This window comes from Helicoverpa zea, chromosome 20 (assembly GCF_022581195.2).
Source record: "Helicoverpa zea isolate HzStark_Cry1AcR chromosome 20, ilHelZeax1.1, whole genome shotgun sequence".
NCBI lineage: Eukaryota > Metazoa > Arthropoda > Insecta > Lepidoptera > Noctuidae > Helicoverpa > Helicoverpa zea.
The window spans coordinates 4,504,079-4,528,960 of record NC_061471.1 but is presented as its reverse complement, the minus strand read 5'-3'; the positions used below and the strand labels follow the sequence as shown (position 1 = coordinate 4,528,960).

Genomic DNA, 24,882 nt, shown 5'->3' with positions numbered 1-24,882 from the left:
CAAAATGCAAATATTTTTATTATTTCAATTTATGTAGGTACATAATACAAAGTTAACTTAGGAACGCGTTTCTTTTCATAATTACAGAAAACTGAGATAATTAGGCATTGATAAAATCCGTATCCAATTGTTTGCCCGTGGCGGCAAGATAATCTTCAAGAGGTATTTGTTAAGACTATAAATAATATTATATGAGCAATTTAGATAAGATCGAACGATGGTAATCCTTACCTAATAAGTTATAACAAAATAGTTTCTTACATCGAACTGAAAAGTACCCAAGAAAACAAATGAAAAACGCTTTAATATTTTACTGTGCGAATAAAACATGTGAACCAAAAACCACTATCAGTTTACAACCTAAATTAGATAATGTGTAGGTTAACATTATTTACAATTTACTTTTATTTCTCTGCAATAGTTTCTGCTTCAGTGCTCTGCGCATGATCTTGCCAGATGGGTTCTTCGGAATGTCGTCGACGAATATCACTCCACCGTGCAGCCGCGACACAGGAGATAACTGGCGTACAATATTACGTAGGTATTTTAATATTATAAGCGTTATAGATATTAATCTACGCTTATTGATTTGTAGCCAACCCCAGAGAACAAAGTAAAGGACATTGTTCAATTTTGGCCTAAGAACCGATGTGAATATAAATTATACTATAATTTTTATTTATTTTTATATTGTTTGAAACATATTTTAGTATTCCACGGACACTTCAAATAAAAAAATTCCAAATAAAAAGTAGGGTCACAATTATTGATGCCTTATAAAATGTTTCCGTCAGCCAGTGCTGCCAGTTTCGGAAGTTTTCGGGATTTCGGTAAATACGGATCGAATTGAGAACCTCCTTTCCGAAGTCGGTTATTAAAATTAGTTGCTAACACTTTATTCATTTAAATACCTAAACTGACTAGCTAGAAAAAAACTAGTATTTGTATAATGTTTTAAGATGGTTTTGAGCGAAATCGCGAATTTCTAGCTTGGCACTCGAGTAGGATTATAGTTTTCGTAATTGGCAACACTGGTGTACTTCAGTCAGTTTGCTAGAAGTCAGTTTGATAGCTTTGCGACTATCGTTTCTTTTGTGATTTTCTATGCGTTTCATGGTTTTATTCTAACAACTTTGGCTTGATTACGGACTCCGATTAGATTGCGTACTTGGTAGACTCGGCTTTGTGTGAAGAACTGGATTTTACTAGCATTTTCGGATATTGCTCTGTCTGTGATCGAATTTAGTTATATTATAATTACAACAATGGATGCAGAATATAGTATATTGTATAAATTGTGGATCTGCTGGAGGTTCTTTGGTATTAGAAAACGAAGATATACTTCGTTGCATACAACAATGGACCGTTCCCCGTATGGTAAGTGGTCTACGAAAGTGTTTTTCTAATTTTGATAAGAATGTTACTACCTACTTATGTTTTCATAAGCACACAATTTCTCGGTTTTCAAATCAATTGCCACAATTGCAAGTTACTTGATATTTACTAATGTTTTTTGTATTTATTATTACAGGTTGAAGCTCATGACCTTATATGTACGACGTGTTGGTCTCAAGCAGTCGAGCATAATAAGATGCAATGCACTGTTGGACGCAATTGTGTACTTTGTAAGAAGCTCCTACCATCAGGCATACTGTTGCAATTGTATCTTTGGGCGGAGAACAGTGGGCTGTTGTGCCCACATAATGACTATTATCTGGTATTTAAGCTGGGCGAGATACCAAAACTCAATTGAACCCCCTGCTCAGTTCTTAGATAATATATTATTGAGAAATATTGATGATTAAAAACCTTTAATTGAATATAAATATTGTTTTTATTGCACATCCTCGAAAACCTCTTTCATTGTTATTGGTAAACCTTACTTTAACTGTTAAATTATTTTGTGTGGTAATGACATTTTTAGTATGGTCTGTACCTTCTTGGTAATAGACCGCGGGTTCGATTCCCGCCTTATGGCATGTAGATAGCTAGGTAACTGTCTAATATAAAAGTAGTATCAATCATTTAAATAAATAATTCTCTATCGTAATAATATCGATATTTTATGAATTGTGGTGAATGGAACTCTTCCATTTTGGATACGTTTTATCACAAATCCAAAGTGGATTCACTATATATTAAGAAACGTAACGTTGAAAGCAAAAGCGTTTAGGTAGTTGTTTTTCATAAAAATTCTAAGCATTTATGAAAACTAGTCACACGCCCCGTCTTCGCACGGTGGCAATATAAAACCTTGGTGTTAACCTTCCTCTTGACCTACTCTATCTATTAAAAAAAAATAAAAAAAAATCGCACCCAAATCCATCGCGTAGTTTTAAAGATCTAAAGCATTCATAGGGACAGACAGAAAATGCAACTTTATAAAATGATCATTGTCAAAGAATTATCTTAAACTTGACTATTTACTATCTCTTTTCCTAGTATCTAGTAGAGTAGTCTTTTCCTAGATCTAGAAGAGAACATATAGAGCTGTACATAGTATTGTTGATATTTTGTATAGTGTAGTTTGATAACACTACTCTGATATTTCACGCAAGCTTGGTTATTTTTTATTTATAACCTCAAAATATTAACTTTTTTCGTAATTATTTTAGTTTCCTGAAGTGTCCGTTCGTGAAAACTTATTTCATAGGATTCCATATAATTTTAAGAGTTTATAGAAGTCACTTTCCATTCAAACGGTTCTTAGGCAGAACATGTATGGAGCCGGAACAATGTCCTTTACAGATTGAATTGAAATAGATTTCATTGGGAAAGTAAATAGAAAAAACTACTTAATTCTACATGTGTGATAGTGATTTGTTAGTAAGGTAATCACCAGGGCGTGGCATTTGGTTAGTACTTAGGTAGGTGAAAACTTACACGTGCATTGGTGAATTCGAGTAATTCCTTCTCAGTGAGGGTGGCTCCCGCCTTCTTGACCACGAAGGCGGTGGCGAGCTCGCCAGCCGCCTCGTCGGGCGCGCCCACCACGCCGCACTCCGCCACGCCGCTGTGCGTCAGCACTGTGCTCTCCACCGCCGCAGGGGCTACCTGTGTGCCACAACTAACTTCACTCTGACGAACAATGAATACCTACTATTTCGAATATTAACAGTAACAAATTCAAACTACCTACTAACTGTACTAACCTATGCATATGTAGGTATTATATATATATTATCATCTAAATATTTTTTTATCATTTATCTGTTGTAGATGTACTTTTATTTATAGTACTTACTTCCGTAATTACTATAAATAAAACTATAACGAGCATTAACTATAACGAGATTGTAGCTATGTTCGTAACATAGCAGATAACACGCTTGATCAGCAAATAAATTATTTGAACATTCATATCTCTCCAAGTACAAGCATTCGATTGTAAAGAAAATAATACCTCCTCTGTGAGTGAGGATTTCGAATCGATAAGCAATGTATTGGCAATATATGATGACAAATCTATACTTATAATAAATCTGTAGAGAGGTCAATTCTGTACATTGAATATATTTCCAAAATAACTATTAGGGGGTGATTAGTGCTCGATACTGATGCCAAAAATGCAATCAGTAAAATTTTTGTCTGTCTGTCTGTCTGTCTGTATGTTCGTTATGGAAACAAAAACTACTGGACGGATTTTACTGAAACTTGGCACAAATATTCTTCATACTCCTGGGCAGGTTATAGGATACTTTTCATTACGCTACGATCAATAGGAGCAGAGCAGTGAAGGTAAATGTTGGGGAAACGGGAGAATTTACTCCATTTTTTAAGCTTCCGTCGCGTGTGCAACCCTAATGGTAACAGCTACACAGAAACCATGTACGACGGAAGTGTTCTCCATAAAATTATGTAAAAAATATCCCGTGGCAGCATATGTCTATCTTTTATGGTTGACTCACAATAACACGTAAAACTCTCGGTAGCTTAGCAGTTCGGAGCTTTCTGATTATATTTGTCTACTATTTCGTTTATAACACTCTCACTCATACTAATTAAAAATAGTTAACAGTATTACCTATTCATTAAAAAAAGAATGATTTAAATCGGTAAAGAAACACCAAAGTTATACATGAAAAACGGTAATAAGCCACCGCGCGTGAATACTGAATCACGCTATAAGGATCATTTTTGTGCAACGGTCGCCGCGCTCGACGCGACCCGCGGCGCGGTGGCTGCGCGAGCTTCATACAATTTTGGCTGTGTTGGTGCGATTGATGCGAATAGACGTTCAGAGCGTTCAACCTTATTGCGCGACTTTTAGGGTGCGTCCACATCTGGCGAATGCGCCGCGAATGCGCAGCACGCGAGCCGATCGCGAGCTGTCCGCGAGCTGCGCGCGTGCAGTCACTGCAATAGTTCGGTGCGCCTCTTTAGCGCAACTCACGCAAGGCTCGTATAGAGCGCGCGAGCGGCGCGCGATCTGCGCGCAATCAGTTCTCGCCCTTACAGTTCCGTATATTGGCTCAGTACTATCGAAGATGGCAGACGTCGCGCGCCGCCTGCGCGCCGCTCGCGTGCGGCGCTTAGGTCGCGCGCGAGCTGCGCGCGGGCGGCGCAGAAGCGGCGCACGAACAAAAATGCACGCGCGCAGCTCGCGGACAGCTCGCGATCGGCTCGCGAGCTGCGCATTCGCGGCGCATTCGCCAGATGTGGACGCACCCTTAGGTTTTAAATAATTTATTTTTAACTTTCTTTTGTTGTTATTTTATAAAATAGGTTGGTACCTATTAGTTATTTTTGTGTTTAAATATTCGTTCAAATTACAAATTATTAATAGTTTACATTTTATTACTTAAACAAGCAGTAAGTACGCATAGATTTAGATAATTGGAGGGGCTGGTGTTTATTATTTCTTCCTCTCTTTGCACAAAGTCCGACTCTAACGCGGACGAAGTCGCTGGCAGAAGCTAGTTAAAAATAATTAGGTTCCTACACTAATATTGGAATACAATAGAACGGCATCTACTCTTTATAGTGGCGAGGTGTTTTAAATGTTATAGTTTCCTACCTGATATCCCTTATATTTTATCAGTTCTTTAAGTCTGTCGACAATGAAAAAGCATCCATCTTTGTCGTAGTAGCCGATGTCACCCGTCTTCATGTAGCCCTCGTTATCGAAAATGGAGCGCGTGGCAGCTTCGTCTCCAGCATAGCCTTTCATGATGATTGGTCCTTTCAGACATATCTCTCCGTTTTCATTAGGACCCAGTCTTTTGCGAGTTTCTATATCTACAACCTGGAAATTGCTATAATTAATTTCTGACACGTAGGTTTGGTTCGCTTAAAAGTTTGAAACAGTAAGGGGCATACTTTGGCCTTTACACCGTGAAGAAGATAGCCGCCACTTCCAGGTTTTTTCGCAATATTCTCATCGTCAAGGTCCTTTGTAGCCGCCAGTGAAGTCTCAGTCATACCATATGCTTGGAATATAGCCCTGCAGTTTCGCAGGCTGAAAAGCATGATCGATCGTTAAAATCACTAGTAAAATCACATAAAATCACTCACGAAATCCGACTAGTAATCTACTATAGTAAGTATTAGTAGTTAAATAGTAAGTATTTAATGTCAATATCTTCATGAGGCTACAACAACAATAGACTGCTGGTTGATTGGAAGAGTAGGTACCTAACCAGCACGACCCTAGTACATGAAGGGCTCCAGAAGGTACATCGGTTTTAGTTTTGTCACAAGTTTGTACATTTTCAAGATCCTATATTATATTACCTACCCCTTCGATCCGATATTACCGCTCGTATAACTCGTCCACATAAGCAGGTACAAAAACTTGTTTAGTCGCTTTTGTGGAGGATCGTCTGTTAGACTGTTCTTACCGTTTCATAGCCTGATTGATAGTATCCGAGGAGAGAGGAGCTGCCCCGCACCACACGGCGGTGACAGAAGACAAATCATACTTCTCCACTATGGGTGCCTTCGCCAGAAACACTACGATAGGAGGCACTGTGGCCAAACAGGTAACCTAAAAATGTTTACCAAATGCGTTATTCATTATCATCCTTTGTATAATCCAGGATTAAGGTAAATATTTAAATAATATTAAATATTTGTGCGAAGTAAAAACTATAATTTATTATCTGTTATCTATATTTGTTGCTACTTGGCGATTAGAAATTCGGTAGATTGCAAAAACCACTTTCAAAAATATTTATTAAAGGTGTGTATAATGTATAGATAGACAGACAGCTCAAAAATATTTAGGTAGATAGTTATATAAGTACTTTGTATTCCTGTATAGCGCTCAAATACTTGAGAGGGTTAAATCCATTCAAATAGACCAGCTTCTTCTTAATCAGAATATAATTGATAGTTGACATTAAACCATAGGCGTGGTACCATGGTACTATCGTCAGTAAAATTTCCAGTGGGTTAGACTCTGCTCTGAAATATCAGATTACATGTATTAGAAGTGTACTGTAAACCAAAATATCATTAATTATGATTTGGTATGGGTGTGATTTACTCTTGCAACAGCGATTTTGAAACGTTATATTAGCGCTTCGGTAGATACATTCTATTTTCGCAAACGTATTTCGTGTGTATTTATTATCTACTCAATGTACCTATCTATGATTAAAAATTTATCAAATTGTATCTTTTATTTTGCTGAGTCATCTTGGCTATGCTATAATTGCTTATTCGCATCCAAAAAAGCGATCCTGATAAAACGATTGCATAATTACTCAAAACTGGACGCAGAGTAGAGCACGTTGAGGTGCGTGAGCATGACTCCCTTGGGCAATCCGGTAGTGCCTGATGAGTACAGTATGTAGGCGACGTCCGACCAGCCCTGGACTTCTTCTGCTTCGTATTCATACGGGTTCACCTGCACTCCGACACTCTTGAAGTCAATAACACCGCCCGCAATAGGTTTTCCATTCAATTGTATCACTTTCTCAATACTGGAATTTGATTTAAATATATCCAAATTCTGCTTAAGTCCCAATTCCGAAGCGAATATAATTTTTGGCCGTGATATTTTTAGCACGTGCGTCATTTCATCTTAAAATGAACAAAAAACTGCTTTAAGAATTTAATTTCCTAGAAATATTTACATAATATTTACAAAATATTTACATTAATTTTATAAATTAAAAATAAACTTAAATATACAACTTAAAACTAATACATTGCATCAAAAAATTGCTCCTCATCGCTGTCACTGGGTAATGTACCCAGAAATGAATGTCCAGTATTTCCTAGAATAGGTACCTACGTTAATAATTTACACCTATTTTATTTTCTGCTCTGTTGGTACCGTACTGGATCGTTGGATTGGGTTACGTCATAAATTTATTATGTTGCGTACCTAATTCCATGGATCCATCCTAATCCCATTGCAATGGGTTTTCCAGGGACTGACAGTAAGTGCCTACCTTTGGTGTACATTACGTTATAGGTGGTGAGGGTGGCACCGCAGCAGATGCTGGCCAGGGCAGCGAAGAGGAACTCGTCTCTGTTCTCACTGCACAAGGCGACCACATCGCCACGTCGCACTCCCAGTCGTTTAAGTCCCGTCGCCACATTGACAGTTTCTTGCAATATCTGTCTGAAGAATATTTTCTGATTGGTATCTCCATTAATCTGTAAAAAGGAATTTCGTGATCTGCATTATGAACTACAAAATCCGTTATAACATGATAGGACTGCGTTTCTCTTTATAATCTATTCTTTTGTCATGCGTTACATTTGAAATAGGTCCCAACTTTATTGGATATGGTCTAACTAGGTCCCGATGCTTGAGTACCTGGCTTATTACGGAAAAGGGGTAGATACAAATTTCAGCCCGGATCGAGGATCTCGCTACGAGATAACTCTCCATCCACGGAACTAAACCTTTGATCAGTCGACCCGTGCGGATGTTACTGATCAATGCTATCACTATGTAGGTATAGCTATGTCACTATGTACTATTTTTATTCAGGTAGTATATTGTTATTATAAACAGTTTTGAATAAAGGTCTGAATCTACCTAATTTATACCACTACTTCCCGACGCTAATGCATGCACCTAGTTACGTACTTTACATAAGATTCTTATCATCTTGTGTCTCATTTACATAAAATATCTACGTTAACATAAACGAAACGCTGCTTTATCTGAAGTACCTATAAAGTTATTGTTCGCAGAATCTCATAGGTCAAGGATAATGCACCCGCATAATGGACCAAATTCCAGAGCCATATAAGTACCTTATAATGAAATAGATTGGTTGACACACTGGCTAAATTGTTACAAGAATAACTACTAAACATAAATACACAAGCACATAGTTTATCTTACCAGAGCTACAGCATCTTCCCCTTCGCAATGTAGTCTCAATTTGTCTATTGCATACTGGCCGAAAGACAAGTGGCCAGGCACATTTAACGCCGGGCCAGTCGTAACAACGTTGTTGTTTATTATCATTGTAACTCAGTTATATTATGTCCACACTTGGGCCGCAAATGAGTATTTAGGTAATGAGCTGCACAAAATGAAACGCTTGAGCACCACCGACACGCTAGACAACTAAACTAATACTGTTTATCAACAAGCAGCGGTATCACAAGTCCGTTATAAAATTACGACTGCTGCATAGTATTAACTATGAACTCGCAGTTGTAACTGAGCTGAGGCCGCGATAGGGTCGCTGCCTGCTATGCTACCTACTAATATAACTTGATCTGTAACTGATTCGCATTCATTAGGCTTGCTTAGGTTAGTTAATAAGTACCTACATATATATAACTACATTTTCTTTCTCGTAAATTAATGCAATATTCGTCCTTATTGAGTTTTAACATTCGCAATCGGAACTGCTCGTAACATTTTTTTACTATAACCACTAAATAGTTTTCAAGGTTATCATCGTAAATAATTTATACTGACAACAAAACAGAAAAGTAAATAATCAAGTTTATATAGTGAGATAGCTGATATAGGTAAACTGTTTTATTTATACTTATTATGTAATAGTAAATAGTACCTAGGTATTTCGTTATCGTCTCGGTAATTTTTGACCAATTTAGAAGGCATCACCAATTAAGGAAGGAAAATATTAACCACCCAAAATAAAAATGTGAAAGACTGCCAAGTTCGATAAGGGATATTATAAATTGCATATCAAATAAATAATCGCCTATCAATTAATACTCATCATTTATATTCTTTTTTACATCAAATAACTTAGTTCACTACAAATAAACTAAATGTTTAACAACACTCAAACTGCAGATAATTCGAAATTATACATCAATATGACATTGCTTTTTTTATTATAATGCAATACACTTAAATTTATTCTTGTACAAAAATACTACATACATAGCATTAATACTGACTGCACAGCAAATTTTCCATATTTCATAGCAAAATAACTATCCCAGTCGCATATTAACCAGTAAGTACAACAAAACCTGTTCATCATATTTGTCTTAATTTTCAAGAAGCCATGCTCGACAAATTAAATGATTATTATAACAAAAAAATCCTGTCACATTGCATTATTTCTAAAAACAGAACAAATTAACTGAAAAAGGTTCGCGGCTTCGCGCGCTTTTTCGTCACTGGAGTGCAGAGTGGCGCGAGTGAGTAAGATAGAGTTCAATTAAAAAATATTGTATTAAAAATTGAAGCTAGTAACGAAAACAAATCGCTGCAAAACCGACTCCACGTAGTCTTGTCTGCCCTACCCCTAGAGTGCAATTCAAAACCGCGTAGGCGCGGAGGGGCGAGGCGGCCTGTGGCCAGTAAGCCGAAGCTGCGGTGGTGAGCGTGAAAATCATCTGCGACGATAAGCTCGCATTTGACCGCCGGAGCCACGAAGCGCCGGAGCCGTGACAGAAGTGATGCTTGCTGCATGTTGCATGCTTACTTCCATGTTGCATGCCTGGTTACATGCTGCATGCCTGCTTTCATGCTTCAGGCTTGTTTGCATGCTTCTTACAGGAAAATAAAAATTCCAAAACTATGCCAAAAGATGATTCTGACTATAAACATTCTGAAATATGATATTATAGTAGTAGCCTTTTAATGACTACTTATATGAAATGTATGCCAAAAGGAAATACTGACAATGACTGACAATGCACCAGCCCTATTTTTTTAAAGAACTATAGTATGTATATGCAAGCATATCATCGGACTTGCGATCCGACTCAAGTACGTGGCGCCAGCTGCAGAAGCTAAAAATGTTGCCTATTATTATTAGGGCAAAAAAGGAAACGTGTACGCCCCGCGAAAGCAAGACGCGCTTTAATAATTCAATAAATTACAATTTTGTATTTAATTTTATATTTTTTTGCTGGTCTCATTATGCCGTAATTAATAAATAATAAGATGACTGAGACAAATAAAATGCTGTTTCATTCTGAAAAACTGCTGTAAATAATATAAAAATAGAAGCTATATTTAAAAGAAAAAGAGTTAACATGTATAATGTGCATTAAGATTATTAGCTGTGCATTGATGAAAAAGCTTTTGCTTTAGGAAAAATCGCTGTAGGTACGCTGCGAAAATAAATTGTAGTGTGTTTAGTGATATTTTGAGTTGAATATTTTGCTGTGCAATCAGTAATTTTGATGGGAATTCGGAATCTTATTGCATAGAAAAAGGATATTTTTTGATTTGCGTTTAAATACTACCCGTTCGATAATATGGGAATGCTTCGCCTATAAAAGAAATGAGATCTGAATAAGTACCAAGTTCCATAAACATACCTCAGTTAAAAATAGTTACTTTTTAGTGATGTTACTTGGCAAGTTTTCACACACCTTGTTATAAACCTACTAAACGCAATGAATCAAGTATTTAATTTTATATTAAAACTTGCCATAATTGCACACTAACTTCGTCCATAATTGCACATATAAACCCTTCGGTTTCTCCAAATAGGTCACCGAAGCGTAGCCAAGCTACGGACGCATTGAAGTCTACATTGGGGCCATGAAGAGCCCCGAAGAAGCGTCCGTGTAGCTGTTTGTTGCTCTGCCATACCCCCTTGCGATCATGGGTAGTTAGTACCACAGGTCTGCGCCAGTTCTCATTTGCCAACGATAGCGATTCGATTTCTATTCGATTTTTCATTATTAACTTAGGAGAATCGGGCCCCTGGACTGGCATGACCCAACCATTATAGGCGCGAACCTTGTTGCCGCCTGATAAGGAACTTTTTAGAACCTTATTCAGGCGGCCAAAGAAACGCTCCCGCAATGACTGTTTCATGACAGCCACATTGATGCCTAACCCCTCCGCCATACCCAAGTATTTATATGTATCGTTTGCGGAGAGTGATCTCAGTTTTATAGAATCTGAGAGTTGTACTCCCACAATCCCCCCTCGCTTTACATGCATGACTGCACGTTTGTCCACACCGAACTCCATCCTGATGCAACTACTGAAATTTTCAGTGATCTTCAGTAGCTTCATCAGCTGCAGTTGCAGTTGTGGTGGCAAATAGTTTCAGATCATCCATATAAAGCAAATGGGATATAACCTGACCCCCTCTCCGCAAAGGATACACATATAGGATTCCATCTTATACATATTATTAGCAGAATGTCCGAGGTTGAAACTGGCATTGAGATTCAATTGATATCCAATTGATAAATTATTAGCAGAATTGAGCCCCTGTAGATTTTTATACAGAAAATACATACCTACTTTTAAGTTGTAATAGTTTGATTACTGACACTTTCTTAATGCCTTTTGTATAAAATAAATTAGGTAAAGTAAGTAAACTCCATATTGATATTTTGAATTATAGCTGTTAAAAATCTTATGGTTTGTCTTATGAACAGAAAAAAGAATTGCTGATTTTGTAAATAAAAATTACTTTTATATATCGAAAAAAGTGTGTAGGTAATCGTAATGATGAATATGTGTAGTAATTAATAACACTATGTTTGCTAAAGTGCCCTAGTTTTTAATAAGCAATTTTACGCCTGAGGCTCAGGTTCTTCCTAGTTCAGGCAAATAATACATCGGAACTTATAGCATATTAAAAAATATTGTAAAGTTATGCTCAAATTAAGTAATAAACGGTTTAAGACTGACCAATACTACTGAGATATAATTCCGAACACACATTCAGCTTAGATTGACCAAGATTGACCAATCGGCAGCAATATTATATTGACATTGACACTCGGCACCAAAGATGACATATTGATAGGTGAAGTGACTTTTTATCGGTTAAAATAAAATAACCTTAAATTATTATTTTATTTTAGTCCGGACTAGACTCCAAAGTTTATTCCAATATCTACTAATAATCAACTCGTCAGAAAGATATTTGGATTATAATTATTTCGACTTCCTAGATAAGATAATAAATTTTGATAACCAAAGTCGAGTTTGCTCTTTTTGAATTAGCATTCTTTGGAGTAATAACGTTTAAGTGGCTGTTAAAAGTTTGTTATTTATAAAATGCCTGTTACAATACATAATAATGTGGTGTCAGGGCCTGAAGAACGAAACATTCCAGCCCATTTATCGTACGGTCAATTCCTGTTTGATCAATTGAAAAATGGTGGTGATAACATAGCTTTTGTAAGTACTACTTATTTACTCGCACCTAAATAAGTGTATAGATATAGTATGCTCTAAAAATTAATATTAACATCAGCCCAATATAACAATTTAGTAATAAATATTATTTACCTATTTATTCTATTATGTTTTGTGAAGAACTGCAGCAAGTTGTTGTTGCAAATGATTTAAGCACTTGATCTGATCATCTTCCTTCTTGCTAAACCCTAAATTATCTTGCTTACTGTGTCAAAATCACATATCCTAAAAAAAATATTACAGGAGCATTATTATGTATTTTGTTTGATTTTAGGTAAGTGCAGAGACTGGTGAATCTGTTACATACAGATATATCCTTCAAAACAGTGTCAATCTTGCTGTAAGTCTACAGAAATTAGGGCTTAAAAAGGGGGACCTAGTGGGACTGAGCAGTGAGAACAGATTTGAGTTTGTGGTGGCTGCTCTAGCTGTAATGTACTGCGGTGGTGTTCTGTCTACACTCAACATCACTTATACACCTGGTATGTTACGCTATCTAGAAACATATGATGTATGACAAGCTTTGATGAACTTATCTACTATATTGACTTGTACAAATGCCAATGATAAAAGAATTAATTGATTAACCAATAATTTGCATAATCACAAAATAAGCCTTTGTAATGTTATCAATCTGTTGTTAAGTCATAAAACTTATAATAATTTAATAAGTAGGTACTGATTTTTTCCTTGTTTACAGGTGAAATATCTCATTTGCTGAAAATAACAAAACCTAAATTCATCTTTATTTCACCTATCACATCACAGAACATCTATGACTGTTGTCAAGAAATGTCTTCTCCTTGCAAACTCATCATGTTTGGGGAGTTTGATGTAGTGCCTGATTGCATAATGTATGATAACTTGGTTAAGAATCATGTGAATGTGGATGATTTTACACTGACTGACGTCAATGGACTACAGGACACGCTTGCTGTCATGTGCTCATCAGGAACAACCGGGTTACCAAAGGGAGTGGAACTCACACATGTTAACTTCCTCACGTTGTCTGCACACATGAAGTGAGTTCCATGCCATGCAGTTTTGCTTCATATTTACAAAAAATAATATTATGTTTATGAACTGCATGTGCTTTGAATATATTGTTTTTTGTAAATGCTGTATGTTGAAGAAAAATAATTGTAGTATGAATCCACAAAAGAGAAAATATGACTTCACACATTTCTGTTAATATCTATATTCTTTTAAAATACCTTAAACTGCCTCATTATATAATTTATCTTCAAGAACATTTGATTTTTAAATTCTAAGCATGTTATATTTCCCTTCTACATTTGTTAATTTGTTTTGTAGGTACTACTTTGACTATGTCCAGTCTCAGAAAAATAATGGCATAGTGACTGGTTTGTCACTAATACCATGGTTTCACGCTTATGGCTTTATCACTACATTTGCTGTTATGGCAATGAATATGAAAATTGTGTTTTTAATCCGTTTTGATGAACAACAGTATTTGGAAACCATCCAAAATTATAAAGTGAGTATAAAACAATTTTTTCTTTGTAGTAACTACATATTGCTTATGTGAAGTTTCATAATATTTTTGTTGCTTTTATAAGTTATTTTTCTTTTATTCTATTGTTGTTGTCATGTAATTCCTAACATCACACCATTTTCCCATAAAGGAAAGCAGATTCGGCAGAAAGCCTTATACAATACACTAAACATGCTTTTTCCACAATCATTCATTTTCTCATTATTATGAATGCTGGCTTCCAACTACTGTATAAGTTATTAGTCTGCATCACTATTAAGGTTAGTGCAACATATCATTGCCCAGAAAAATTATTTGTTCAATTAGTTTAAGTTTTCACATCTCAAGAAAATTGTCTCACACAAATTTGTGTGGTGTGCTAACTTTATCACCCGATTCTCTCATTTTGTATCTCTAAAATACCTACTCAAATGTTTTTTTTTCGTTTTCAGATAAATATGACTACAATAGTCCCTCCGTTGGCAGTATTCCTCGCAAAACACCCTCTCGTTCTTAAGTATGATCTTTCATCATTAGTTGAGGTTTGGTGTGGTGCAGCACCATTATCGAAGGATATTCAACAAGCAGTTTCGAAAAGGTATTTATTATTAAACCAACCTTTAACCACGCACTACTAGTATAGAATTAATCTCTGACATTAATAATCATATATTTGCAGAACAGGCATTGACTTCATTAAACAAGGATATGGTTTGACTGAAGTAACAATGGCTTGTCTCGTGGACCTGACAAGTGGCGAAAAAGTGGGATCTTGTGGAACACCAGCGCCAGGCATGAGAGTTAAGGTACATTCCCGTACATTATAGCTATTACTTGACAAGTAACCAAGCGAAGCTTAATTGTGTTATTACTTCATTATATTATTTCAGGTCATTGATATCGAAAATGGTCAAAAGTTAGGGCCGGGTAAAGAAGGTGAACTATGGATAAAATCCCCGTTGAGAATGAAGGGATACATGGGCGACCGCGCCGCTAGCGACGAGTTGCTCGACAGCGAGGGCTACGTCAGGACCGGAGACATCGGTTACTATGACAACGACGGCTACTTCTATATAGTGGACAGACTAAAGGAACTCATAAAATATAAAGGCTTTCAGGTAACACAATCGACATACATCTTAATTGATATGTAAGAAAAGTGATCAACCAATCATTGATCGTGAATTTTCTATTAGGTGGCGCCTGCGGAATTAGAAGCGTTACTGCTTCAGCACAGTGGAGTGGCTGACGCAGGCGTAGTGGGCTTGCCGGACGAGGCGGCTGGGGAGCTGCCACTGGCGTTCGTGGTGGCGCAGCCCAACTCTAATGTTACGGAAAAAGAACTCGTCGAGTTCGTTGCGTCCAAGGTAATTGAGTACTTAATTATGGTGCAAATAAGTGCTGTAGTTATACGTTTTCTGACGAGTGGTTAGAAAATGTCTGCAGTTAAAATAAGTACCTACATCTTTCTCTTTAAAACTATGTAGAAAGATTGTTGACTTTTAACCAAAAATATGATATAGAAGACAATCTTATTTTTTTTTTGTTACGTCCATATTACATATTGCCAAACACATTGACGGCTCGCAAAAGCAAGTGAATGTGTGTAACAATCATAAGTGTCGGGAGAGGGAGTTATTTGTCCTTCGGCACGGTTTCGTTACGATAAAAAGACTATACATTTCTTTTGCAGGTGTCTCCAGCAAAGCGTTTACGAGGTGGAGTAATATTCTTGAAGGACATACCCAAAAATGCATCGGGTAAAATCCTTAGAAGGGAATTGAGAAAAATGTTACAGAAATATAAAAGCAAGCTTTAATAACCCAAAGTTTTTTATCACAAATTGAAAATACCTCATATAATAATATAATGTTTTTTTTTATTCCAGTAAGAAGTTTTAAGTATGTTGATTTTATCAATACCGTTACTGTTTTGTTTGTAAATATATTACATTGTGAAGACAAATACTAGTTTCAATTACATTGATTTCATGAGCTGCATTTTAGTACCAATCACCAATAGTTAGTTGTTATGACGTTATTTATTAGCAAGTGCATCTTTCAACTCTTGTGGTATTCTCTTCAAGGCATAGTTGTGCAGTTCTCCATTGACAGCTGCCAAGACTCCAGTTTTATTTGGCTTCGACTCTCCTCCCCCGTATTTGTAGAAGTCGCCGAGAATGTCAGTTAGCTTACCACCGGCGGCGGTTAACACTGCTTCTGGTGCACAAGTATCCCATTTTTTGCACCCGCTGCTAGCAAAGACATAAATTGACGCCTTGCCTTCTAACAGTTGCAAAACCTACAATATTTAGAGTATAATTAAAAAGTGGCATAAGAATTAAAAATATTTTTATAATTTTGGAATAAATTCACACCTTATAACCCGCACCACCAACCCTTAGGACCTGTGCAGCATTCATAACTTGGAGTGCCTTCTCAACTAGTGGATTGGAATGACTTCTGGTGGTGGTAATAATGAGGGAGTCAGGTGGAGGGGCTGGCGTAAATCCCCCCACTCCTACCTCCTGTAGGCCCCATATGGTTCTGCCTATTATCTTCTCGCCACCTAACATGGTCTTATAATAGGGCTGATGAATAACACCTGCTACAGGTTTTTCATTGACAGATATACCAATCAAAACCGTCACATGTTCAAGAAAACCTGTAACAAATTGCAAATTACTGTTTTATGATAATATCACTGAAACACCCATGCAACATGCAGATCTTTACTAACATTTAATAGGTATTAATGATTAGAAGAGATTGAAATATTAATACATCCAGGTTTTGTAAAACTGGAAAGAAATGGTCAAGTTAGTAAACAAAATATTGGCAAAGTAATTAAAAGAAATATTTACAATACATACATTAAATGAATTCTTGATTCCACTGTGTCCATACTACTACAGTGCATTCTAAACAATAAAAGCGCAAAAACCTATGCAAATCTTCAATTTACCATAATTTGATTGGAGCAAACTTAAATACCACTTGATACTTATAAAAGGATGAGTTAAGTACATTTTCCATCTTTCCCATGGATCTCTCTTCAACATAAGCGCACCTAGAATTATTTTATAATCTTGTAATCACGATAATAGAATGCATGTTACAAGGAAGGGTGTAGGTATGACTGGTAAAATTAATTATATAAAAAGCTGTGTAATAAATCTTGTGGAAACTATGATCATAGTATATTTTAGACTCACTTGGGTGTAAAATGAATAGTAGCCAGTCATGCAACTTGTAGCACAGTGTGGGATATAAAATAGAAAAGCAGCATAAAACATGACTCCTGAGTGCTCACCTTGAGTATACTCTGAAGTGCCATCAAGAGGATCAACCCAGACAACTATATCCTCTTCTTTGACACCCTGGAGATGAATAGGGCAGTCCAACCCTAGTATCTCCTTGTCAGCATCAGATATAATCAAGTCACTGGCAATGTCGCCCTGAAATTAAAACAATCTATACTAGTATAATAAAGAGGAACAATTTTTTATCTGTTTATACCCCAATTAGACTCCGAAACTACTAAACTGTTTTGAAAATTCTTTCACTGTAGCTACACTCTTTCTGAGCAATATAGGTTATATTTTATCCTGATATGGGCTTGGCAGAGGTTTTCACGGAACACAGGTGAAATCAGTAGTTTTCAAAAAAATACAATTGAAAAAAATTAGTAAATATAGAGCTTAAAAATGCATGGGCACATCCATGCATTTTTAAGTGATGAGAACATAGTGGGAGAAACAACAAGGAAATCAAATTATGACATGGTAAGTAGGTATCAAAGCATTAAAACCACTGAGCAATGAGTGGGGCTCTTTTAACTAAGATATATTTTTTTTATATGAAAGGAAACCAACACAACGTTATTTACCTTTCACAAAGCAAAATCCTTGAATATTGGTAAAAAAAAAAACAAGTTTCATATTACCATTACAATCTCTTTTCAAAGTGGGTAATGACAATCAGTTAGAACAGTTATTTTCATATAGAGATTATTATAAAAAACAGAAAAGATCTAAAATAAAAGCATTATTTACTTTAACACAATTTAAACAACAGCATGCACTCTTACATCAATAACTTTCCATGTTCCGGGTTGTGGATGGAGTGTAGCAAAGAGTCCAGTCTTAGAAAAAATTATAAGAAAAATGAAAATTTTTTATATCGCATTTTTGGTTTCTTGACATAAAATGGTAACTACAAATATAGTTGCGAAAATTCAGTATCATTAAAAAGGAAATGTGAAATTCATGAGTCCATATGCAAGCAAATAATATCATATAGTTAAACCATTATGACAAACAACATTTCTAAAAAAATTCACTGTGAGGTCATGCCTGTCACAATTTGTAATAGTACAGTAGTAGTAGATTAGTTTAGTCACCTCATTATCGGGCTGGTCCTCTTCGCCAATAATGTTCACTTTGGGATATTGTGCAGCAAGAGACGCTACAATGCAGCGCTGTGCAGACCGGTCTGCTTCAGTTTGATAGTCATCTTTACCCTGCAATACAAATCATACAATGTAGAAACATGGCATTATTTTCTGATGTTTCTATTTTATATACTAAATTAGATTTGTAATTTCAGGAAGATAAAAACTAAATATATGAAAATCGTAGTGCACAATTAAGTAATTGTACATGGAAAAAGTAAACTATCTATGTAAAGTTACTTACATAAACATATTATAAGTTACTGATTGGGGCTAAAGTTCATTAAGAAATTTGACCCAGATATAGCTTTTCCAAACTGTTGCTTATTGTCGTAATATTATGCATTTGACAGTACAAATAAATAGTATACCTTTTCGACGATTCCTAGTTCTCCTTTACTCATAACATCACGAACAATTTTTCCAGCTCTGTTGGCCACTGATACCGAAGAAGCCAACACTCTTACAATCAGAGGGACATTTGCCGTCATTTTTACTTTTTCACAGTTTTCCCGACTCAGTAAAAGCCTGTTTATAATCTCGTACTGTAATACAACAAATTTAACTTAAAAATATATATACACCTGTTATGCAAAAAAAACTTATCAACAAGTTATTATTCCTATTTCCGTTCCCATTCTAGTCTCTCTCAGTGTTGCCAGATGATGATCTAGCATTCTCCCCAAATCTCACCCAAAATCCCCCCAAAATGTTAGTGTTTTGAGAAAAAACCCCCAGTAATTAGAAAAATATTTATTTAAATACAACCATTTATAATAATTTAGCAATTGCTTACATGACTGGATCAGCATCCTTACTTGCGTCGTCGGCTGCAGTTCCATACATTTTCTCCGAGTTAAATCTCTTAAGCATCTTTGAAGTTACTTTAAAATTGACACATCCTTCCGGCATTGAATATCTTACTCCCAAAATAGATTCGGCCGTGTTGATGGCTAATCTGTTTCTCAGTTTGTCTTTAATAATCGCAACTTGCGAGAAAGCTCTTTCCACAACCGCGTTAGAAAGAAAAAGGCAACGACAAAATTCCTAATGCCAATTTGCTTACATGTCCGTAAGTTTTATCATCAAATCCATTTTTGAAGCCGTACACTTCAACCCAGAACTCTTCGGTGTTCTGCGTGGATTTCTAGGTTGTCCGATGTAAAGCATTCCACTCTTGTACCACTGAATCAACATCATTGCAGACGGTCTTAAAAGATTTGGCTAAATTAAATTTAGCCAAATTTACAAATTTAGTAAATTAGTAATGTCGGGTTTCATTTGAGACGTCGCATTTCTTGGGCTATCATCGTTTATCGTCGTTCTCCGCACGCAGCATTATTGTGGTAGTGTGTGTGTTTTTGTGCGTGGTTCTATGATGCGTTCAAATTAAGTAGTGAGTAATTTGGTCGCGTTCAGTCATAAAACTTTTTCGAAAAATCCTCCAACTCCCTCCAAGCCAATTTTTAATCCCCCCGCTGATCCCCCCAAAGGATTTGTGCCCCCAAAAAATCCCCCGTGGGCAGAAAATACCCCCAAATTTGGGGGGAATCCCCCCGATCTGGCAACACTGGTCTCTCTCTTCTTTCAATGTCATCTGGCATTGCATTGTCATTAAACATAATGTCTAATTAACTGTCAGTGTCAATGACATTGAATTTGTCAAAATTCATTGGTGAAAAGAAGGTCAATGCAATATTATAAATGGAATGGACGGGGCTTAACCACCGCCGCGCCGCTCCAAAATTCTTAGAATAGATTAAACCAACGTAATGTAGAGAGAGGGAGAGGCAAATACCATACAAAAGGGTACAATAACAATGGTGTCATAATCTGACCAGCGTTTTTCCCAACTATTTTGGCAGCGGCGGCCCTAGCCATTGCGAGGCTACGTGCGGCAGGTCTCTGCGAGGCCCTTTGTCCTACGTGAAACGTATGTGTTGCGAGAGTAAGCTGGTGTTTTGATTTAGCTAAACGTCATGTTTGAGGAGAAATGGTCAAGTTAAACAAATTAATACAATTTTATTTTTACTACAGTTTATATCTAAAGAATCACAAAATTAACAAATATTAAAATGATCTAATGCTTGCGACTTTTCTTATTAACACTAAAATCTTTAGTTAAAGCAGAATAATCGAATGAATAAGCAACGTCATTTTCGATCGAAAGAATAGCAAGGGCTGAAAGTCGATCTTGTGTCATCGAATTCCTTAAACATGTTTTAATAATTTTAAGCCTCGAAAAACAGCTTTTTCGATATTATTATTTTATTATTCGAATTCTCAAGACTATTTCGGTAGTGGGATAAACAGTTAAATTATTTTCTAATATATATTTCACCACCGAGACAATATTCAGCTCTTCGTATAACTGATTCAGGGCCGTCTCTAGCTCATGTAGCGCCATTCAAATTCATACGGAAACTAGTAGTTATTTTCTTGTAAATAAAAGGTTCTTCTAGGTTCGGCTAAAAAAGGATGGAAAAAATAAAACAAGTGGAAAGTAAAGCACCCGCGAGCGTAGCGAGCGCAAAAAATTTTGAGGTTTGGGTCACCAAAGCACCTAAACTTGTGTAACAAACAACAGTGCAAGGGGAAGTCGCTAGTGTAGCGAGCGGGAAAATTTTTGAGTTTTGGGACATAAAAGAACTCTAATCAATTTAGAAGGAAAGGTAGTATCAAGTGAACAGCCGCGAGCGCAGCGAGCGCGATTTTTTTTAAATTGTTTGTTTAAGGACTCTCAAATTAAACTCGGAATTAAGCAAAAAAAAAAAAAAATCCGTGACTGGATCGAGAGCCAGTTGTGGGTTGTAGCGCGAGGCCCCCCCAAGCGCGAGGCCCTGTGCGATGGCACAGTTCGCACACCCCTAGGGCCGCCACTGATTTTGAGGTCGGCTTCCAGTCTAACCGGATTCAGCTGAGTACCAGGGTTTTACAAGGAGCGACTGCCTGACCTCCTTAACCCAGTTACACAGGCAACCCAATACTCTTAGACTGATTGTCAGACTTTCTGGCTTTTGACTACCCCTAACGACTACCAAAGATGTTCATTGATAACCGGGACCTACAAGCGCTCGACTCTGCTAAGTTAATAATGTGAAAATGAGATAACAATTGAATCTCAATAGCAGTTTTTACCTTAGCGGGCATTCTGCTACTATATAATATAAGACCAATCGTAATCCAATGACATTTCATTGGTTTGTAATTGGTCTGCCATTTAGTCTATAACGGTAGTCTGCTCTACAATCATATTGCAATCGTAAATAATTTGCAGACAATATTATTCAGAACCAGATAAAAAACAAAATAAAAGAGAAAATAGCGGAATGCCACATACGCTTTTATAATAATTGAGTCGCGATTGGATCTCAGTTAGATATCAATATTAAGCAAAATTAGCATAATCGAGCCTCAGTTTATTGTGCCCTCCGAAATACAGGGGCACGATTCTGCTATTTTCATACGATTCATATCTGACTGCCTGAGATCCAATCATGACTCAACTACGATTTAGTCTTTTGGGTAGTCTATTCTACAATCATATGGCAATCGTAAATCATTTGCAGACTATATGATTCATTATTGAAGCACAGAAAAGGATAAAAACGTTTATTTAAAAGAAATAATAGCGGATGTTGCCACATACGTTTCAAATGGCAAACCAATTAAATGTCATTGGAATACGATTGGTCCTATATAAGTAGCAGAATACTAATACAAAAACTGCTATTACGATTCAATTTTGTTATTATTATCTTAGAAGAATAGGGCCCCAGAATGCCCTCTAAGTTTAAAATTGCTGTTACGATTTTAATTGTTATTGAACTTTCACATTATTAAATTACCTGAATCGGGCCCCAGGCTTGGTATCGTTTTGTCCTATATACCTAACGTTACCTGATGATGATGTCCTCCTTGCCGATTGCCTTTTCTGCAACTCACATCGGTGATGCGGACTTTTTTAAATGTATACTACAGAATAAAACAACAAAAAAATGCACTATTTATAAGAATGGATTTAATATCACTATAACCATAACCGTAAACAATTTAAAATAATAATTAAGTATTAAAACAACATCGCTATTGAAAATAGTAACACTTCAGTTCAATAATAAGGCACTAAAACGTATTTTTATTTATTTTTTATCTCTGAAACAAAAGTAAATAGGGGTTACTTTTATCTCAAAATTTTGGTTTCATCAATATAAGCCTACATCGACAACTCACGCTATCTGTTGGTTAGGGGAACAATTAAATTGCGCAATTTGTCAAATTGTGCATATTTATTGTCTGTTTGGAGCTAATAATATTGAAGATCGAACAATGATTTTTAGGAACTAAAAGTTATTGCACAATATTTTTTTTGTTATTTTATGTATTTCGCAATTTAATTGATCGTCTAGGTGGTGCCTGAGTACACACACATAAAATTTATGAAAATCATCAGTACTTTGCAATACAGAGGTGGTACTTACAAAACAAAAAAGTGTCCATCATTTTATAATTTTTTTGAGTCCCATACCCCAAGGTTAAAACGGGCCTTTACTGTTTGTCACTAAGACTGTACCTCGAGAACCGTGACAGTCAAACAGTTGTAATTTTCACGAAGTATGTATTATTATTGCTGCTTTAAAAAAAAAGAAAATCACTTAGAACAAAACAAATATTTTAGTGAGCAGCCACACAGCGTTATTTTTATAGATATGTATATAAGAACGGAACCTTTCGTGTCCAACTCGCACTTGGCTGGTTTTACTTTATCGGTATTCAATTGATATTATTATTTTTCGGTTTATTGTTATTTATTCCTTTAGGATACATATGTATCGAACACCGATCCTCCTTTTGGGAAGTTGCAGCTTGTATGTGACCAGGTTCTACCTAGCAGTACGCTACAAGTGTGCTCAGTAGTGCATGATTTTCTGCTGCTTTTGATCAGCAATACAGAATTAAAAAGAACATTAGACATAACTGATTATTTAAAAATAATAATTGTCAATAATATTTTTGATCAAAGAACATAATATTCAGAATTAAATTATATAATCTTTAATTAAAACTTATAATTAAAATAAGCAATGGACAAAATATAGCCTATCTATGTGATTACATAGAAATAATCTATTTTGTCAAAAGAATAAACCCCTGTTTTGGATAAACTCTGTGATCATTACTAATAAATGCAGGTTATTATAGGTTGTTTGTTCAATTTTTATGGTAGAGCTCATTTATATTTAAAGGTAAAATAATACAAGCGAACTTAAATACCTACACTGATAGTTACCCATTAGAAGTCCTGTAACAGAGAAGTGACAGTGACTTCTAATGGGTTAAACAATGCATTACCCGTTTTGAATTGAAAAATGAAATATAGAAAAAGAATGCTTTAAAATCATAAAAGTATAACAGTTGTACCAAATATCCAGTGCAGCTCTACAATAATCTTTTATAATGTTTACTATCTATAAAGGAGATGGCCAAATTTTCATAGTAAAAAAAACCAGAATCGACAGCAACGAAATGGGTACCAATGGGTTCATTTTGATAGACCTTTGACGGTGCCAAAAAATCTAGCCTGAAATCCATGGGGCATAGGAGCTACATCATATTTTCACAAAATAGGTTATGTTTAATTTATGTTGATTTTTAATATTATTTTCTTCAAGGCACATAAAATCCAGGGTGTACTAACATTATACAAGCCAATAGTAATATCCCCATAGTCACAGAGTTTGCCTGGAGATTAAAAGATCTTGATTTTGACCCCTACCCATTGCACTATTGACATGAACCACTCCAGAAATGATTAAACACCGACCTTATCTACATGGAGAGGTTTCCCAGCTATGTGCAACCTTCATAAAGTGGCAAAAATAAATAATATAAAAAAAAACTATTATTATAGTTCGGCCATTCAGAGAATGCGTTCCTGACACGTCGCGATTGAACTGACGACGTAACTTTGCAATGGCGTTGCAGTTACGATAAAAATATTTTTGCTGGTTGTTTACCGTTTTAACAATTGAGGAGCATTAAAACAACATTATTATATCAATAATCAATGAATGTTATAATTCAGTCAGTTCAATCGCGACGTGTCAGGAACGCATTCTCTGAATGGCCGAACCCATACAGCCATTTTTGGTCGCAGATATGATAAAGATGTAACAAGTCGCAACAGTTTCGTAACTGATACGACACAACGTGACTGTGTAGGGATTAGCTTTTATGAGTTGTAACGGTTCAGTAAAAATGTGACGGAAACTAGATTCAGTAACTTTGTGTGGTCGCTGTGTCGATACTTTACAGCTTAATTTGTAACCACACATTTTAGAAACTTTGCGTTTGGTTTGTA

General features: G+C 36.0%; 3 protein-coding genes across 6 annotated transcripts; 1 reads left to right on the top strand and 2 right to left on the bottom strand.

Moving 5' to 3' along the window:
• Window positions 1-8,591, bottom strand: LOC124640221 (4-coumarate--CoA ligase 1-like). Its single transcript, XM_047177900.1, has 9 exons — window positions 8,309-8,591; window positions 7,401-7,608; window positions 6,708-7,026; window positions 6,246-6,405; window positions 5,841-5,986; window positions 5,320-5,458; window positions 5,018-5,245; window positions 2,884-3,054; window positions 1-520 (listed from the first exon to the last, which is right to left on the bottom strand). The coding sequence occupies exons 1-9, from the start codon at window positions 8,432-8,434 to the stop codon at window positions 392-394; spliced, it is 1,626 nt and encodes a 541-aa protein (XP_047033856.1). The 5' UTR covers window positions 8,435-8,591; the 3' UTR covers window positions 1-391.
• A 3,621-nt stretch (window positions 8,592-12,212) lies between these two features.
• LOC124640082 (4-coumarate--CoA ligase 1-like) lies at window positions 12,213-16,034 on the top strand. The gene is made up of 9 exons (XM_047177702.1): window positions 12,213-12,556; window positions 12,849-13,056; window positions 13,275-13,596; window positions 13,889-14,072; window positions 14,522-14,667; window positions 14,749-14,875; window positions 14,960-15,187; window positions 15,266-15,436; window positions 15,763-16,034. The coding sequence occupies exons 1-9, from the start codon at window positions 12,434-12,436 to the stop codon at window positions 15,886-15,888; spliced, it is 1,635 nt and encodes a 544-aa protein (XP_047033658.1). The 5' UTR covers window positions 12,213-12,433; the 3' UTR covers window positions 15,889-16,034.
• Window positions 15,871-19,172, bottom strand: LOC124640083 (3'(2'),5'-bisphosphate nucleotidase 1). 4 transcript variants are annotated; one of them, XM_047177703.1, is made up of 7 exons: window positions 18,893-19,172; window positions 18,471-18,590; window positions 18,159-18,212; window positions 17,382-17,526; window positions 17,034-17,138; window positions 16,447-16,733; window positions 15,871-16,370 (listed from the first exon to the last, which is right to left on the bottom strand). In XM_047177703.1, exons 1-7 carry the CDS (start codon window positions 19,010-19,012, stop codon window positions 16,107-16,109), a joined length of 1,095 nt encoding a protein of 364 aa, XP_047033659.1. In that variant the 5' UTR covers window positions 19,013-19,172; the 3' UTR covers window positions 15,871-16,106. The 4 variants fall into 4 exon arrangements, with proteins under 4 accessions (XP_047033659.1, XP_047033662.1, XP_047033661.1 ...); XM_047177706.1 differs by lacking the exon at window positions 17,034-17,138; XM_047177705.1 differs by lacking the exon at window positions 18,159-18,212.
• Window positions 19,173-24,882: the final 5,710 nt, after the last annotated feature.